Source organism: Diachasmimorpha longicaudata, chromosome 14, assembly GCF_034640455.1.
Source record: "Diachasmimorpha longicaudata isolate KC_UGA_2023 chromosome 14, iyDiaLong2, whole genome shotgun sequence".
Classification (NCBI taxonomy): Eukaryota; Metazoa; Arthropoda; class Insecta; order Hymenoptera; family Braconidae; genus Diachasmimorpha; species Diachasmimorpha longicaudata.
This window is the reverse complement of record NC_087238.1, coordinates 5,622,887-5,642,243: the sequence shown is the minus strand read 5'-3', so window position 1 is coordinate 5,642,243 and position 19,357 is coordinate 5,622,887. Positions and strand designations below refer to the sequence as shown.

Sequence of the window (19,357 nt, the reverse complement as noted above, 5' to 3'; positions counted from 1 at the left end):
TTACCGGTTTTCTCTCACACACAACAAGGCAAGAGAACCAACAAATTCTCCTAAGAACTCACCGCAGTCTTTCCGAAGCACCCACAGCTGGACGCGTTTTACAAGTCTACAGGAGCTCCCACACTTGCCTCCCTCTTCACCCTTCCTCCCCTTCGAATCCACCTCGTTATCCACCTAAAATCGGGTGCACCCGCGCACAACGTGCCTCACGGAGAGATAAACTTTGGGCGTTCGAGAAGAACCAAAAGGAAAAAAGGAAGGGCAAGGATTCCAGGACTACCGTAGCTTCTGAGCCATATAGTGGTGGGCAACACTGGGCCCAATTAAGGTGGGCCTTCAAGATGACTCTCCCCTATCTTCATGTGTGACTAAGCGCCAAGAACCCAAAAATGTCATTCGGATAAATGTGCGTTCTCGCTTAGGACGAGGATCGTTAAAATGCCGTCTTGATGTACCTCCTCGTGACAATGGTCACTTTGATTTCCATTGTGACCACATGATCCATCGTGTCAATTCAATTTTTCTCCTGATATTCGTGAACTTACACTCCGAGAAAAAAAAATCCCTTTGCCAAATTGTATGAGTTCTCGGTGAAGGGACAAAGGTCTGGCTGATCGTGACAATTTCCAGACACCCGTTAAATCTTCCCCTTTCAATCTCGATTAATTAGTCACGTTTTTCGGGCAATCATTTACCCCTGATGATCAAGGATAATGCCGGATAGAATATTACAAACTTGTTTTTAATTAAAATTCCCAAAAATTAATCCGCAGATTGAACTAAAATGTCGTACTCTGACACGAAATTTTGTGTAGAAGATTGCTTAGTATGCAGAGCAGTTGGTCTCTGAGTGGGTTTGGGTGCTGGGCTGGGCCCGTTTCCACCGCCAAAATTGAATTTCTCGGTGACCCTGGACTCGAGGAGGCTTCAACGAATACGAGGAACTGTTAGAGTGTAATGAGCACTCTGCGTTAGGGTCTCTTCTATCTCTCCGAAGGGTTATGGAGTTTGAAATGAACGGTAGTGGCCTTTTTCTTATCTCCATTGGCATCCTGTCCTGACCACTCCCATTCCACTCGATGTCCTTCAAGCGTTATTTTCATCCCCAGATCCTTTCCTATTTTTCCTTTATCTCACGCTGATGATGCACTCGAATTGATTTCATAGAACGATAAATTCACTCCTTCATTTTCGGCCGGAATATGTATGCGTATAATCAATCCATATTTCGCCCATTGACCATTTCCCATGATACCTTATATCGTCCACTTTTCTCCCAGCGTAGTTAAAAAATGATGAAATATTACGAACAATAACTTGGATAATGTTTTTCTTTAGATTCCCATCTGGCCAACGCCGAGACGACAGTGATCCACTGACAAGAAAAGATGAATTGAAAAACCCGCATAACCCATCGATTCCGTTTCCACCGGCGAGTGATAGAGAGAGAAGACGATACTTCAAGGGAAGGCGATTCATTTTATGGGCACGACGGGCGTGCGACTGCCAAAGAAACCAGCAGACTCATGCATATAGAGGGGATACAAGACACAAGTTCGACTGTATCAATAGCCACCGATCCGAAAAACTGGTACAATCTTCGAGTCCTGGGCTTGAGACGATGCACACCAGGTAACCCATCTCATCCCAATTTCATAAGATATATCCTCAAAGCCTTACCACCACCTCATCTTCATCTCAACTCATGTATGTTTGAATTTTGTAGGTGCAGGAGGGACTAACCTGCTATGGTTTTTGCTGTCATTGTATTTGCACTTGGGTTCGTGATCATATTATTAATTGTACGGTGAATACTGGATGTGACATTTTCAGTCATGTGAAAACAGGTATACATTTTTGACTCGGGCCTTTGAATTCATCAACCTGACCAAATGTGATGGAGGAACTGTGTACGTTGATTTCTATACTAGGTAGTGTGGCTTCCGGACGTGTACATTTGTCGTCGATGCACCATGAATTTGAAATAACTCGTGGTATTTAAGACCGTTAGACGAGCTCGATGTGTTCAGTATGGGGTAATTCATGGAAATATCATGACTACGGTGACTATTGTGACAGTAATCAACTTCCTACTTGTTAACCTCATATTAAATTCTCACCAGAGCACGTCAAAATGGAGTAACGAGGCATTAAATTGATATCGTCACCGATACTCACCAGTTTCCCCGAAATTCCGGATGAAACCGAGAGAACCAGTTCTCGACTATCATTCGCGTCAGTCCATTAGGACTGCTTAGCACGTAAAATACGCTCGATGATCTCGTTTAGTATGTAGTCAACTTTGAAAAGACGAAAAGGAATTCTCATACTGGTCTATATGTTACGCCAGTCGGTTAATATAGAGGGATCACCAACACACACTGACCCTCGTTTCATTGTAGGCAATTAGGACCTTTCTCGTGCAACATAATTAACGCTTGGTAGTGTTAATGAGACCATGGAGGTGTCGAACGCGATTTCGGGCCCGCTCTACATCCTTTCGGTTCCTTAAGATCTTTGAGACACGCTAACTCGGAGGAGATTTTTTTTTTATTCCCAGTGATGAATATTCTCGTGTGAATAATGAGATTTTTTAAGACAAAATGATACCTCACTTGGTGTCGTGGAATAAAATGGATAAGTGAATGTCGATGGGATTATCGTTAGTCAATTTTTCAATAAACTAGAGAAAAAATTCATCTCTGAGAAAAGATCATAAACCACCAGCTCCATCGGCTCGAACAATTGTCGAGATAATTTGAGGTACAACGAGGCGTGAAGACGTGAGTCAGCTCGTTTTCCCATCTCGTCAAACTCTTGAAACATAACTTTTTTACCCCATTTACGTTTACGTACATCCACGAGCGGTAACAGTGGGAAACGATCACCCATGGAAAACACCCACTAATCATCCGAGTCCGATGGACACTCGGGAATCTTGCAAACCCTGAAAACAAGACTGCAATTTGAAGAAACGAGGCGAGAGGTGTTGAACCATGGGGTATCGAATGCTTGAATACGTATATTTTCTGGTTAGGTACCATCGTAAAAGTGTTCGTGGGGGTAAGCGGCTCGCGAACATTTACGTTACCTTTACGAGTGCCAGAAGCATCTATGTACCCGGGTGTATCCAGGACTGCTGCTAACCCAATAAAATGCACACGAGGATTCAGGGGGGGAAAAGGTAGTCCCATCGCACTGGCTTTTACGATTCTCAATATGATTTTGGAAATGTTCCCAGGGTATTGCGCTGTATTTCCGGCAATTTGGATACCATAAAAATTTGATTTTCGTAGATGAGGAGGGCGTGGACAGGTTGAATAATTTCTATTGATAATTTTCACCGATAATTTTTGGTTAACTATTCTCTTCACGCAGAACTAATTTGTTATCATGCCCGGGGGAGTTACGAGTGGCCAAACATTTGCAACATTTATTTACGAGTTATTTCTCTCAGTCTCGTTGGGCGCATCCTCAGGTGGATGGAAAAAAAAAATATATCCATGGGGTTATAAGTTTTTTTTACAGCCTCTCTGAAAGGCGTTACACTGCCACCTACGCGTCTGTCGTAAATGCAAATTTTTGGCCGGTTGGTGCTCTACGGTCCAATGCACAGCCTCCAGACAAAATACCCTTGTGGTTTTCGAGGCTTAACTTTTCATTAGAGTCGATGAACGAGGGGTTAAACAGACCAGAGATTTTCACATCGTTGAGTAAGTGGTGCAATTGTTTCTGGTTGATCTGGTTATATTTTTTTTCTTGGAAATGTTGATGTGGGGTGAGAAAAAAATGTCGGAAGTTATTGGACGAAGGTTCACAGGGGGGGGGGGGGAGAAAAATCACATTTATGGAGGGTATAATCCTGGATTTATGGCCCACACACCGGATGATAGCTGTACTTAAAGTCGCAGGTGTTGCTTCTTAGAACGTTGGGATATGAAAATTCCAAAGTCGAAAGACTCATACATTTTTAAACTCCATGAGTTATTTATCATTCTTCCGCGGTAGTTCATTGATACTAGTGGGGATGAAAATTCCGGATCATGTACAGTCAGTGCTGTCATGTATAGTCAATTTAAAATTGTTTATGAATTTATCGGGTCGATTGCAGTTCTGGAATTCATGCAAATGCACATTTGCAAATCCAAGTTATTCAATGTAATGTGAAAATTACAGTTTCGAAGTAATGCGATAGCCCACAGTGCGAAACATAGATGATCATGGTGCTGTAAAAACATCACGAACGTCTACAGTCAGGTGTCGATTTGTTCGATTAGCCCTCCCATTAGTGGAGTTACCAGTTACCAACGGTTGCCACTTAAAGTCGATTGTTCTTCACCACCAAGTAGGTGTTTAAAAGATCTTCACCTCTTCTTTGATTATATCGCGTGCGAGGAACACTGGCACTGGGTTATATGGTACGTAAGAACCGTAAATCAGAAAGAAGTGTGCTGTGTACGATGTAATTGTTGGTATGTGTGCTTGATATGAGAATGTGTCCACCGAAATTGAAGATTTCAACGTGGATCCAGTGAGTGAAATATATTCCATCTTGAAAAATTTCGCGTACCATTTTTCGAATATTATTATGCCAGATACTTATCACCAGTGTCTGTCCGAAAATTATCCGTCATCGGATGTGACCCCCAATTTCCTCTCACTAACGATGACTCCATCTGTCTGACGAGCAACATCTCCACGAACCTGAGTCAATTTTTCAGTTGGCGACAGTCGAAAAAAAAAATACTCAAGTGACAACCCAAAATCCTTCGGTCAATATTCCCCAGTTTTTGAGTAAGCGGAATCTTTTAACAATTTGTCAACTGATCCCCCACCACTGACCTCCGAATATTTAAACTAAAATGACAGGACGATGATGAGAGGTCCTCAAAATTCTTCACGGTCGAGTCCCTAATGATCGTCATTCATCCTCAAATTTTCTGGGAACCAACGGAAAATAACATCCTATTTTCTATGCAAGACCTTGACCGAACAGGTACATCATTGTTCTATTTTTTCTATTGCAGGTGGGCCCATTTTTTTTGAAATGCCGTTGCTCTTTGTTGGCGACAAACAATGCGGATAAAAAATGAGGTGTGTCCGATATAGATTTGCATAGGTTTGAGACTGGGTGAGGCGAGAGAGTGTCAAGCATCAAGGTGTCTTTATGCATTGTGCATAGCTCTTGACTTTGAACTGACTCTCAATAAGCCGACACATTCTTACCAAAGTGTCAATGCATTCTCCCATAAGGGGCACGTGCAAACAACTATTTTTTATCTTCTTCCTGATAATATTTGTCCCTTCAAACGATTGCCCATTTTCAACAATATTTTTCACTCCTTGAATAACAACATCCACCTCTCGATGCACCATTACTTATTCAAATGTCTCCCCATATTTTCGTGTCTTCCACCAGGTCATCATCACTTCGATCCGCCCATTCCACCTTTCTTCCTATGCCCGTTCAAAATCAGGGACTCTAACGTGAAAGGTGGACAGCGAGTAAATGAGGTGTTCATTAGCGTCGATTAAGATGCTCAACGTTCAACACTTTAACAGTCATGATGGCAAGCCTAAAATAAATTCCACAGCTGTTTTCCAACGATGTCCTCAACCCCATAAACACCATACTTCTCACATACGTAACATTACAACACACACCCACGTTTTGTTCATTCACGATGGCCTCTAATTTAGAGATCTTAATTGGAAAAACTTTACGGATTTCAAGTTGATGATCAATTTTTAAGAGGTGTCAGAAGAGGGGAGCGGGGGGTGAGATAACTGGCAGGTGTTGCTGGGCCATCAGAGACCCAATGCCTTCTGAATATTGGAGATATAATTTTATTTTAATCAGGTGATCAAACCCAGGGGCCTGATCATCCAGAGGTGGAAAAGTATTAGTTACGATCACCGCGGCTTTAAAGCACCTTATTAAGGACTCTGACCTTATTTTAGAAAGTCGTTGAAGATTATACGTTTGAAATATAAAATTTTAATACAGATAAGAACAAGTCAATCAGATGTTTTTACCACTCAATGAGCATTGAATTTACTGTGAAAAAATCACGTCTGAATTTTTGATTTTTTTATTGTTTAATTTTCCACTGAACTTTCTCGAAAGCAAATGAGATTAATTTATTCTCCCCGAGCGTTACATTCAGTCATGATTGAAGTGTCAATATCCAAAGTCCATGAGAGGCCAAAATATCATCAATTGCACTAACGCACACTCCATCAAAATATCAAATGGCGTGTTCTGAGCCAGTGATGTCCCCCTCACCCCCCCCCCTTCCACACGTACGTGTACGCGTAATAAGTCGATAATAACAGTAATGGCAGCGATAAGCGTCGAGCTAAACGCCCCTAAATGAGGGCTAATTGCAAGCCGGTGTCGTCTTCCAGAGCGAAGAAACATCACCCGTCATGATGTGGGCCCCCTAAAAGGGCTTCACTGGTTGGCAAAAGGGGACAGAAACACCGCCATAACATGGTTGAGAATTAAGCGCACATCATGACAGAGAGGAATCATAACAACGTGGCGATATCTTGTCATTAATTCGGCCCACTCTCCGAATAAACTGAGAAATATAAGAGGGAACACACCTCTCAGCTCTTAACGAGAACACCTAGATTATCAGCTGGTTAGGATAACGAGGTTCCAACAAAAACTCATTTGATCGTTGCAAAAAAAAAAAAAAAAAAAGAATATTAGATGGAATAAAAAAATGGAGATGCGCTAAATTTGTTGGGCTTCTACGAAACATAGAGAGCAGGTTAGCAACGCTTCTGAGGTGAAGCAAATTGCTGCGTTGGATTCACTTTTCAACACCTGCCCTGTGTGCTCCAAGATTCCTTACTTCTTTTCAAACTTTTTTTCGAAAAAAAAAAAAAATGGAAAAGAGAGGAGGAGGGGGGAATGAGTGCGGCACTGGAACGTCTCCAAAATCGCCTTCTGTGATACAACTCATTTCCTAAGGTCTGAAATTACGAGTTTGGGGGGAGGAGGGGGGGGGGATGAGGACGAGCTTAGGACCATTTTACGGAGGACTCGATGTTACACTTGGAGGTTATTATCAGCGATTACTGGGTATTACTTGTATTTAGGGCTAAACACTTTCGCCGCGCGGTATGTGGCCGTGTCTCGCATCAGTAAACTCCGTAAATTTTGCCTTGGGCCAGACACATTTGAACGTAGGGAGGTAGAAAATTGGGTTGCATTATGCAGGGGCTCAAGAAGAATTGATTTTTGCTGCAGAAATAAATTAGAAAATAAGTGGAATTTCATTTTCACGCACTCACTGACGAAAAATATATAAACAACTCACGCTCGTTGTTTAATGTATTATTAAATGAGAACAAAATTGTTTTAACCCATGAATTTCTTCAATTATGACCCGTTAAAATGGGGAATTTTTTAGTTGACAAGTATAACGTTTGCATTTGGACACGAGAGTGTATTCTTCCGTTATTTATGCAATTGTATGGGTATAAAATACCCCCGATTGTAACCATAAAAGTCTTTAGTCTCCAGTAAGATTTTTTTTTTCCTCAAGTTGCTCTTAAAATTTTAATTAAAATTTTTTTTACTCTCCATGTCGTATTCTTCAGCTCTCTCAGCTCTTCATTAGCCAAATTAGAGAACTCTCTACAGCCATCGAAATACCCCTCCATCAGGTAGTACTCCAACTTGTTAGGAGTAACGAAATCCATTGTGATTCGGGGTTTTTGGTTCCTTCATGGCCGGGGGACACGCGAATCACGCATTGTTCACCAGGTAGACAATGAATCCAAAGCAACAGTACCACCTTGCATCATCCAAATGGCCCCCGGCCACTTTCGCCCTTTCACCCCCATTGTTGTATCCAGTGACAAAGAAACGTAAAAAGAGACAAGAGACAAAGAACGGACTGAAGGTTTTTCAGCGGCTCTTCTTGCCTTTTATATTTCATCATTGTCTTGAAGATCAGAATAGGGGGAGAGTGGAGGATGGTGATCCTGGGTGTGGAGACAGGTGAGCATGGTGTCCCCGGGGAGCTATCGTGTCGCATCAAAAATGGACAAAAATTTCACGGATTCTCCCGCTGGTCACGCCTAGAATGTCGGCAATGTCGACATGTTCCCAAGATGTCTATCACCAGTTTTCGGAGATTGAAGATTATATTGTTGACTTGTCACCGGAGTTTTCTCATTTTGTTATCGCGGTAAATTTTTCTAGTCTCGTCAAATCGATTCCCAACCATCGACAATTGAAAATAAATGTGGAGGGGCGACTAATCGAAATTGACACAGATCTCTATTCATGAGTTTTCAATGACATCGAGAAAATTTATCGTGATCCTCTGGGCGTGTGATGAAGTGAAGGGTCTCTATGTTCCTTCAATGAATGAATTTATTCATTAAAATTCGAATGAAGTAACTTGATGGTAGAGATGATGCATTATTATCCCAAATGACCTCCGTATCGGTGTCTACTTAGGCCATCTTTATGCGGTACTCAAGAATCCCTCACTCGTTGGCTCCTCATCATCGCCGGAGGGTACCAGTCATACCTACATCAGAATGACCAACCATTGGATCGTAATCAGCCACTTGATCCACCTCACCACCCCCGGATCTTCAAAATTACATAGGTAATGGATTTGTTATAGGCACGTTCTTATTTCAAACCACTTGTTTTAATTCTAGTCATCGAAGGTAGATCTTCATCTTCAACGACGTTCATCGATGCATATAATCACGAACAAATGATGCTTAAAAATCGATTGTAATCGCCACCCTTGACTCCAGCAACTTTCTCAATAAAAACATCACTACGTCCTGTATAATAATTCATACGAGTCAAAGAAAATATCTTTAAATATCAGGAAAAATATTCTGATCGTATTAAAAAAATATATTTCCTATAAAGATTTTTATGCGACTGAAATACCCCATATTTCTGACTGATAGTATCTTATCACTTGTCGCAATATAACCCTAATGGTAAATCGTTGAAAATTTATTTCACTCACTCGTGAACGATTTTCCTTTACACCACAAACTGATACTTGATATTCATCGACACTGTAATATTCTCGCCGTGGTTGTAAGACATCGATTGACGGTATGGAGTAAAGTAGAGGGAAGCTCAATTGCTGTTGAAACGATAAGGGAAATAACAAATTACAATTATCCATTGGGATGAAAATATGAACAGGTGAAAAGAGAAAACGTGGGATAAGTTATGATCTTTAGCAACAACCACCTGACACATGTAATGATTCAAGGTCACATTGGTTATAAATGTTTGGAGTCGTTGTCTGTATCATGTGATTACTTCTGTCAGAATTATGATGGATCGAATTATCTTGAAATCAATAGCGTCAACGCTGAGTAAATTACAGGATGAAACTGGATGGTTGGGTTGCGAAGACCTCATGCCATCATGTTTTTTTACTCTCAAACGATTGTATCGCTTGGCTGATAGGTTCATGATGAGATGATTGATGAGGAATTTTCCGAGACTGCCAGAGAGAGAGAGAGAGAGAGGGAGATGTGACAAAAATTACAACGAAATGGGGCAAAATGGTACGTTAAAAAATTCAATAATTTTTCGAATGTTTGCGTGCTGGAATGTCTAGCATCATGTGACACTCATTGCACCCGGGGTATTAACGCAATTGGATCTAGGTAATGACCACTTACCGTGATATTTAATACGGTTCTGCTCACGGATGGCACACGTTGGCCGGACAACACGTTCCACGTTTAATGGCCGACTACCACGCCTGTCCCGTTTGCTAATTTCACCTACACTATTCTTACTTTTTTTTTTTTTTCTTCTACCCATGAAAACTGAATTCCTGATAAGTCCAACGCACTCACCAGGTCTACCACCCAATTTTTATACGAGTAAACGACGAGAAGAAATAGATTTAACCCTAGATCGATCACCGCATGAGGAAAACGCCGCAGTGCGTCGTAATTACACGCGTAATTTAAGTAATTATAGCCAGAAAGGCCCGGACGATTAGTCTTTGACGGTTAAAATCATCGTGTTAATTATTAAATTTCAACTGAAAATCCATTGAACAGAACTGGAATATCGTGTCAAAAGACCGAATGCAATATCTGTAATTAAAGTCTCTAATGATACCCTGGGTTCCACCTCCAATACTTCTGCATATTTTCTGATTACTGGGGAATGGGCATTAACTCCCATGACTGTCAAAACTGCACGTTTCAATCGGTCGGTGTTCACCAATTACTAGTTAATTATCAGGAGAGTGATTCATCAGTTGGAACCGAGACGAATATTAAAAGGCGGATGAGATCTTTGATCTTGAGCTGCCAAAATAGTGATGGCAGAATTTGTCATGAATTATCGGACGAAAATATTCAATTCAATCACACGAATTTAATTCACCCCAACATCTTCCTTCAAATCATAATGATAAAGGATGAACAGCCCTTGTGACGAATTTTGCTGAACTTGAATTCATGGTGAAATCCAGCTGCTGCTCCATAATCCTCGTTGTTGGAGTCTGCGGTGAAAGAGCAGAGGACTATCTCAGAGGCCATCGGTTGATCGTTCTAAAGATTATTCCCTAACAGGGCAAACCAATGCCCTAGGTCCCTTGTGGCCCATAGATTTCACGAGAGATAAGAACGTTCTGCGTTGGCGCGCGCAAGGCCCACCGCGGGGGAGTTTCCCTTGAGGAGCTTCCCTTATTCGTAGGGACCATTGTTTGGATACTACGCGTGTCCCGATCGTACCACCAATGGATAAATAAAATTCTTACTGGTGTACACGAGCAGCACATATTATTCTATTTTTTACGGGTTGAGAATGGATTTGGGATCGTAAATGAGACATTCCCGAGTAATTTGGTGGTATAACAATGGATGCACAGCTCCTGAGATGGGTGAAAAGGGCAGATGATACTTGGGGGATGAAATGGATCTTTTTCACGTGTTTGAGCTTGCATTATATGTTTATGAGAGTGGTTACCTGAAATTTTCCACATCCATACGCATCCGTATTCAATAAATCGAATCGCACATTTTTGGAATAACAAATATATGCAATATAATAGCAGGGATTATTTTTTTAATATCAAATCATTATTGTATTATGAAATAATAATTTAATATTTAATTATACGATGAGTTGTCCTCATGCAATTAACAATTTTGGATTTGACAAAAAAACAATGACTGTGACAGCAGTAGAGAAATAATAGTATTTCACAAGGTAATCAAGTGTCAATGGTTTTCAGTGTTGAGTATAAATGTTAATGTTGTACTCGACAGACGTGTATCTAAGATAACTATCTGGTCGCAGTGTGGACTTTTTCAATGAATACGGGACAACTGAACGAATGAAAACGTGAACAAAATGATCAGATATACGACCCGACGAGTGAGACACTTTTTACGCGGGAGTTTATTGCATTGAATAAACGTGTGGAGATCTTGAAGAGATTTGTTTAAAGACTCGAAGGGATAAATTAAAATTTCAGAATTAAATTTTTTATTTGTTTTGGTACTCATTTATGAATTGATCGTATCTTGTCGGTTGTTCCGAGTTCATTATGATTTTTATAATTGCCGAGCTGTTGTTACAACTTCCTTGATAATTATGATTATCCGTCTATCAGTAGCTAATATTGATTTCACCAGAAACCTGCTTGGATACTGAAACCAGAGAGGGACTATTTTCAGACTTAGTCGAGTGTATCTACGAATCCTTTCACGGTTAATTTGATCTTGTTGACGATAAATACGTGCAATACTGTCTAACCTATGTTACGAAGGAGATCAGATAAATGTGGGGGATAAACGATGAGATTGTACAGACTAATTGCCGATTTCTCGAGAGGGTCTGCACAAACTGTTCGTTATAATAAAAAAAAAAAGATATTTCTGTAGTTGTCCCTGAGTAGATAAAAACAGTTGCTAAGACATTACTCCAAAAGTCAATGATGCGATTTTTTCTCTCAATTAATCAAAATAATATTTTGCTTCTTAAAAATTAAACGCAACCTTAAGATCATAGCCGACACGAGGAGAAGTAACATTACACATTATCTGCAAAGTTTTGGATAATACTTTCACGTCACACATAACATTTTCCAATGCCACAACAAGTCCCCACGGGGCATTAATGTTGCCACTTCCGGATAGCCTGTGGGTGAATTTTATGAGCAATAAAGTTCATCCCTCTTCAGAAGTACCGGCCACTTCAGGGAGAGATGACTTAAATTTTCCGAAACGACGGAAACACACCGAAGTTGATTCAAGTCGTTATGTCTCCCGAGTCATAAAACCCATAGGCCCTAATATATACGTGTAGGTGGTGGAGTATTTTTGGTGAACTTAACTAGATATTTTATGAGTTTCTAAACGTGCGTCACAGGACCCGCCGTTGAAATAATTATTTTTAAATGATTTGGGAGGATGTTGACGGTGTTTGGACAAGATTATTGTACTTCCGGTACGAATGACATTTAATAGCGAAAAGAACTGTAAAAATTTGATTTACGAATGACCAAGTGAATGCACTGGGAGATAAATATTGTGTTTAAAAAATGAAAAATAAATTTCCCTCATTCAAAGATCTTTATAAAACGATGGGCAAAGTCATTTGAATTCATTTGATTCTATCACTCGTATCGTCAATACGATTTCGATCACTATCGCAGTTACTCGAAAAATACCCGTAAATATTTTTCCCCAGCATCGCTTCAAACACCATCACCTACCATTCTTTCAGGCTATACCCATTCCTTCTGAAAACCGTGCAGAAACGTCTGCATAGTAGCCCATAATCCTCGGATTTTCACATGTATCGAAGGAAATCTCGTAGGACTGATCTTGAATGGAGGAAGAAAAGATCGTAGATAACGCCTATATGGTAGGCTTTACCTTTCAGCCGCCTCCACCAAAGGACTCTCTGTACTTCTCGGGGGTCGAAAAAGAAAATCACAAGTATTCAGCCAACATTTGCGGTGAGTGTCGAGTCGTGGATCCAACTCTAAACCCATAAACAGATCGAGTTACGGTTTGCAATGTTGTCACACATTTGGTGCGTTTTCACATCCCAGAGGTAGTCGAGGTATTGAGAAATGGCTCAATTCATTCGGATCACTGTCATCTCACCCTTATTTTGGGAATTTTAATGATGGGAGTGTCATCAAGAGAAAAATTAACGAATGAAAATTAGTTTCCTGCGCAGAAGAAGGTACCATATTGGTGGAGATGTTTTGGGATTAAAAAATTGTTGACTTTTTAACGAGAATTGATCGTCAGTGTCTTAAATTAGATCTCCAGGGGGTGAAAAGAGGGACGTAGGTTAGTTTTATGACAAAAATTAACCTTCGAAGTCGATTTTTCCCAACAAAACTCCACCCAAAAAGTAGTTGATTGTCCTTTTGTCCCACGTTTCGCCCTCTAGAGGTCTAATTTTTATTCAAAATTTTGTTTGCGCGCATTTCAATTTTCTCTTTCTAACAATGTACTTCCATTCTAATGTAAAAATACATTGGCAAGCATAGAATCACTCGATTGAGAAGACGCAGCATTATTTGTCGGGGATGGTGGTCCATGACACGATGACAAAGACGAATGGTAACATATAGGTAATAAATTGTCGACACAAATGTTGAACAGTTTTTGAAATAAAAAGAGAAATGAGAATAAGACCCTGAGAGTGAAACAGCCCATGGCCGTAGAAGCCACTACAAATGTGAAAGAAAACACTCTGTAACAGTATTTTCAACCGGATCATGTGAAATTAATTCATTTTGGTACACGACAAGAAACGCGAATTGAAATGAACCATTTCCGATTGAACTGAGATGATGGTACTGAGACTGAGTCGATATATTCCTGTTCTTTTGGATTTATTGGAATGTACTGTCATCTGAGACAAGTGGTGCAAGTTGTTCAGAATCATTGAGAGTTTTGTGGAGATGTGAGGGAAGATTTAACGTCTACCATCGTTACAACAATATTTTCAAGGACATAATGTACCCTTTCTACACAAAAATTACGTAATTTTCCACTGAAAATGAAAAATATGGAATAATTTGACTTTAATATTCATAAAAACTCGGCAAATTTCCAATTTTCCACCTTCGGAATCACTAATAATTTGTCTCATTCAACCTATTATTAACCCGAACTAAGAATTCCGCAATCCTGAAAATTACATGGTGGGTGTAAACAATCAAAATCCCCCTTTTCCATCAACTTCTTACAATTCTCGTAATTCCACCACCTAGCGATGCATGTAAATTAGCTTAACAATTTCTCGAGAGTCGCACGCACAGTTGTACTCTTAAATGCAAATAATATTCAAGTGAAACGACCTCGTATGGAGTGAACGAATGACGGGATAAAAATTGTTGAGTAAAACTGTTTATTTCTACTGGTTTTCTCTTACCCGCCATTCGTCACTCCAAGAAAACTCCTGATTTGACCTGGTGCTTTATTCTTTTCCCCTCAGTCTCCCCAAAATTATTTACCTAATTGGTTATCTCTAATTGAAGTAGAAACGCTCTAGTAAATTTTTTTTTCTCCTCAGTCCACCGCAGATCGCTATCACTCAACATTCCAAAATGTAACATCAAGATTTCCGCAGAAAGCGCACCATTAATCTATATCTCCATCATCTGCCTCCAAAAGCCCCAACATCTCCAAGATCTGTCTCGATTTAGCCAGTGTCCCGTCATTCGTAGCTGACAAAAACACGAGGGAATCCACTTGCTTCCACCCACTCAAGACTATCGATGTGAATCTTTTCCCATTTCTTCTTGAATTTCTAACCGCCGATTGCCATAAGCTGTTTAGTATTCCAGGGTTCGATGGGGTGGTACCTATCGTTCGCCATCTCGGTAAAATATTGCGCTTTTGGTGACGGCTCAATCCGGCTTCGGAAATTACGAGTTGAGTCGTGCGACGGCCTCGAACAAGGGAAAAAGATAAATAAAATGAATTCTTTGCCCTTCGTTTCTTCTCTCTCGCCCTTATTACCTTTCTTTTCGTTAAATCATCCAAAAAAAAATTTTTTTCCTCATCATTTCACGGTTTCATAATTTTTTTTTCCTCCGGGAAAATGTGGGAAAGACTGATTGGATCTGATCTAATATCTTCCGAAATTAGCCGAAAAATTAACGAAACTGGTCCATAATGGCAGACGGCACTTTTACCCCAAGCGATCAGGAATATGAAAATGAAATCGATCGGCGGGAGATCGTTGAATATGAAAATCAAATCTATTACCAACGCTTCTCTCATCGCATCGACTCGCCAACGCCCGCCTAAAACCCAACAGCTATTAAGCAAATTTCAAATTACGCTTGCAAATTTGGGGATGTTAATGCATGGGTTATCGGGGGGGATGGAGTACACCATTGAATGATGCATTCACCTGTGACTTTAGATGGTTACGCTTCTACGCACTTTTTCTGACCATAAATTTAACCTTTAATTGGAATGGATTATTGTAATTCGTTGGGTTATTTTATTGATGGCTCCACGAAAGCCAGTCTTTTCGTATTAAATTTCGAGGGAAATAAGTTATGCGGGAAGTGGCCATTAAATTTCGATTCTTCGATCATTTTAGTTTTTTATCGAAAGGGAAAAACAAGTTACTTCATTCATCTTTGGTTGGGATATTTCTTAACGGTGGCATTATAACTCAATTATGGAATAAAAATATTATACCCCAAATGGATGGAACGAATTATTTTTTTTATTTTCCCAACAATATTTGCAATGAAAACATCTGTTTCTCCTGTGTGTAAGTAAAATGTCAGAATTAACAGGCCCTTCGCACGCATTTTGCCTCAGAAAAATCTCAACTTTCAAATTATCCATCTAATTGGAAAAATAAATCTTTATCGATCAACAAAACATCACAAGCGGCTGGTGAAAAAAGAAAATATTAACCGTCATTAACTCGAGAATGACCGATGAACTGCGTTACAAACGGACACAAAATTACAGGACCGCAAAACTCACGCTCACCACAGCGGTTTTTTATTATATCCTCGAGGTGGAGATTTTCAAAACCTCCGAAAAAAAAATTCACCACATCAAGTGGATCTCACGCGTTCTCGCTGAATAAAGCCGCAATCGTGGTCAATTTATCGATACAATTTTTAACACTTTAAGAGTCAATATATGACATTAAATGGATGAAGTTATATGGTGATTTCCAGTTGGTTGGCTGCGCCAACGGTAGTTTGTCCTGGTTCTGTGAATGGAAATTTATGCTAATTGTTGTCTAGTGAAATTCGAATCAGAAATTGGTCGAACCCTGTCATGATTGTTAGCTCGAAAATCACTGGCGCAGTGATAATAATAGACAAATTTATTGCTCGATTGATGATCGGGTGAGGAGTTGAATAAAAAATTATAGACGGAATGAAATTTTTGATAAAAATTCAACCCCTAGAGGGCGTAACGCGGAACGAAATGCCAATCAGCCTTCAGTGGCTAATTTTTGTGATAAAACTAACCTGCGTCCCCCCCCCCTGGAGATCTAATTTTTACCTAATTTTAACTTCACAACACCATTAAAAAATAATTTCCATCTCGTAGGAATTTTGAAAAATAAACTCTCTCAAAAATAAATAATATGCATTCACCCTTCGCGCTTCATTACAATCCTGCATGCTCCAGCCACGAGCCAATGGTTTTTACACCTCTCTCTCACTCTCTCGCACAAAAAAATTCCCGGTTGTATAATACACAACACCCAGGGAACTATTCTGCATGACTAAACATCCTGCACAAGACGCCTTAGACCCTTTTATAAGCCATCAATCAATGGGACTAGACGCACATCTCTGCACTGTGCACCACCGACAATCCCAACGCTTTTTTTTCCCACATTTTTTTCCGCAACCCGATGACTTGCAACAACGATACCCCTTCAGGTTCGAAGGATAGAATAAAAAAAAAACATCAGATTCAGAAGGAAAATTTTAATGACACCGTTTCAAACGTTTAGACACAATAAACGTCAACAGAGGGTAGCGCCCTGTTATAACCCGGCCTTTTATTTTCGTCGACAATTTTGATTTTTATTTTTTTTTTCAAGAGTCATTTGAATTCGTGGCAATATCTGCGAAGTAATACGCAATTCATTATTGAATCTCCATTCTAATTTCGGTGAATACACCCCTCTCTCATCCATTATTAAAAATCGAGGGTCATTATTGGGAGGGAGGGATTTAATGGCGAATGTCCTGATTTCCCTTATTGCGTACCGTATGTATCGTGATATTCAAATTTCCCGTAATCGCTTCATTGGATCGTGCAAATGGACGCTTTCTCCTTTCAAATAAAAGCCTTTTGTCGGATATTAAAATTCACGAACCATTGAATTACCCCCACTGCATCTTCCCACGAGTGTTAAATCATCGATTATGTCCCCGCGTACATTATAAATTTTATTATTTCAATGTTAAAGGAGAAAGAATTAATAGTCATCATCATCTGTACCAGACCGGGCATTACCAGATGGTGAATTTATTCAGGATGCGTGTCTCTGATTTTTTTTCATTCTTTTCAGTGTGTGCGCATCTGGATGATGGCGATATCAACCGGCACGTCCTGTGATTCCCCATGTTCTCCGTCATAAAGTTGTTGCGCAAATGTCTTATCGAAGGTACAAGGGAGAACACACGATTTTGCCTTTTGACGGTGCATTCCACCCGATCATCTTCTGTCGGAAGTTGTGGACGAGATGATACAATCGATTGACAACCGCCCAATCGAGATCGTCATCCTTTTCCTGTAGATTTCCCTAATTTTTATTGAATATTTTTGCCGTATTTCAGGTGCATAATTAATCTTCAAGAAAAAAAAAAATCACCGAACCCATAAGAAATAATGGTAATGCAAATTGGGTGTTGGGGTATGTATTTAATGTAACCGGATTTATCGACGGCGTTGATCACAACTCAAGTAAAATCACGGGCTTATTAAAGTAAGATAAATCATCGGATGATTATTGATCTACCAGCCCAACGCACCCTGCTAACCCAGTGGATAATTTAAATGACAATGCCGAGTGGTATTAGAGGTTTCACTGTGGGATATTTATATTGACTTTGCAACATTTGATTTTATGTTAATTTCAGGCCTTTCTGATGACGAGTCATAATATTGGGAGAATTTAACGAGCCATTAAACCGATCACATGGTGTCATTAATAACTCTAATTGAAAGCAATTCAATATTTTTCTTTTCAATTTTTTACCTCTACGATGAGAACATAAAAATAAAAAAAATTATGGACCATAATTTATGATGCAATAATTCGGAGTAATTTGGCAATGTATAGATGGGACAGACTTGAAGACGTATCCAAAAACCCGTAGAACAATAAATAGAAATCGTATTAATTCAGAACATCAAAACTACCTCCAACGATATTCAAAAATGTTAATTGTCAAAATACCAACAAGCGAACTAGCCACGGCATCTGCCGACTTCCCAGTATTTCGTTCTCTTCCCTGGGTGGGTTAGACTGTTTTTACCACGACCCAATAAACCCTCGAAATGGTGGTTTATTAGCATCGAAGGCGAACCGTAGGTTCACGTGAAAAAAAAAGACAAAGCGGATAAACTAGAAATTCAGGAGCTGAGAGTCCCACTAGGCTCGAAAATAGCTGAATTGCGAATCAGTTCCCTGTACGTAAATGTATCACCGAGTCTGTATTGTGGGAATTCAGGGGGGCCCAAAATTGTATATAAATGAACTGTCCCTTTTTTCGGAAATGTCTGCACATCTCACGTCTGTGTTGAAACACCTACGAATTTTTAAATCGTCATACAGAGAAAGGTATTTTGGATAAAAATTAGACCTCTAGAGGGGGTAACATGGAATGAAATGACAATCAACTTTGGGGATAATTTTTGTGATAATATCTTGCACCTCAGAACAGAAAAACATTTTCTTCAGCTGTGTAAAGTATGAAAATCGATGAAACCAGAACTGCTGATTATTCTACCTGTCAGAAAAAACCGACTAGACGACCCCATGTGGTTCCATGCAAAGCAGTATATAATTTCGAATACCAAAGGGTGAAATAGCAAACGGCAAAGGGGTGAAGTGACACCGAATAAGAACCCCTAAGTCATGGCACACGTGTCAAAGGTCCTCCTCGATTTTTTTCCCTTTTTTTTTTTCATCCCCGAGAATGAAACGTTATTCTCACCTGCTGGCAGTTTTTGCCGATTTCTTTCCCTCCGATATTTTTTTTTTCTCATCTCACCTTCGAAGTTTGCCATTTCGCTTAATTGTACAGCTAATGCGTTGACACACTGGCCCACCGTTGGCCTTTCACCGGATCAT

General features: G+C 39.9%; 1 protein-coding gene across 9 annotated transcripts in view; it reads right to left on the bottom strand.

Moving 5' to 3' along the window:
* LOC135169256 (uncharacterized) overlaps window positions 1-19,357 on the bottom strand; it is a 187,305-nt gene that overhangs the window by 111,805 nt on the left and 56,143 nt on the right. For 6 of the 9 annotated variants that reach the window (XM_064134085.1, XM_064134086.1, XM_064134082.1 and 3 more), the window contains exon 1: window positions 2,179-2,312. The exons of the other annotated variants lie outside the window; for them this stretch is intronic. In XM_064134085.1, coding sequence (XP_063990155.1) covers window positions 2,179-2,231 — 53 coding nt within the window. In that variant the 5' untranslated portion in view covers window positions 2,232-2,312. Of the gene's footprint in view, window positions 1-2,178; window positions 2,313-19,357 lie in introns of those variants that run through there. 9 annotated transcript variants of the gene reach the window in all.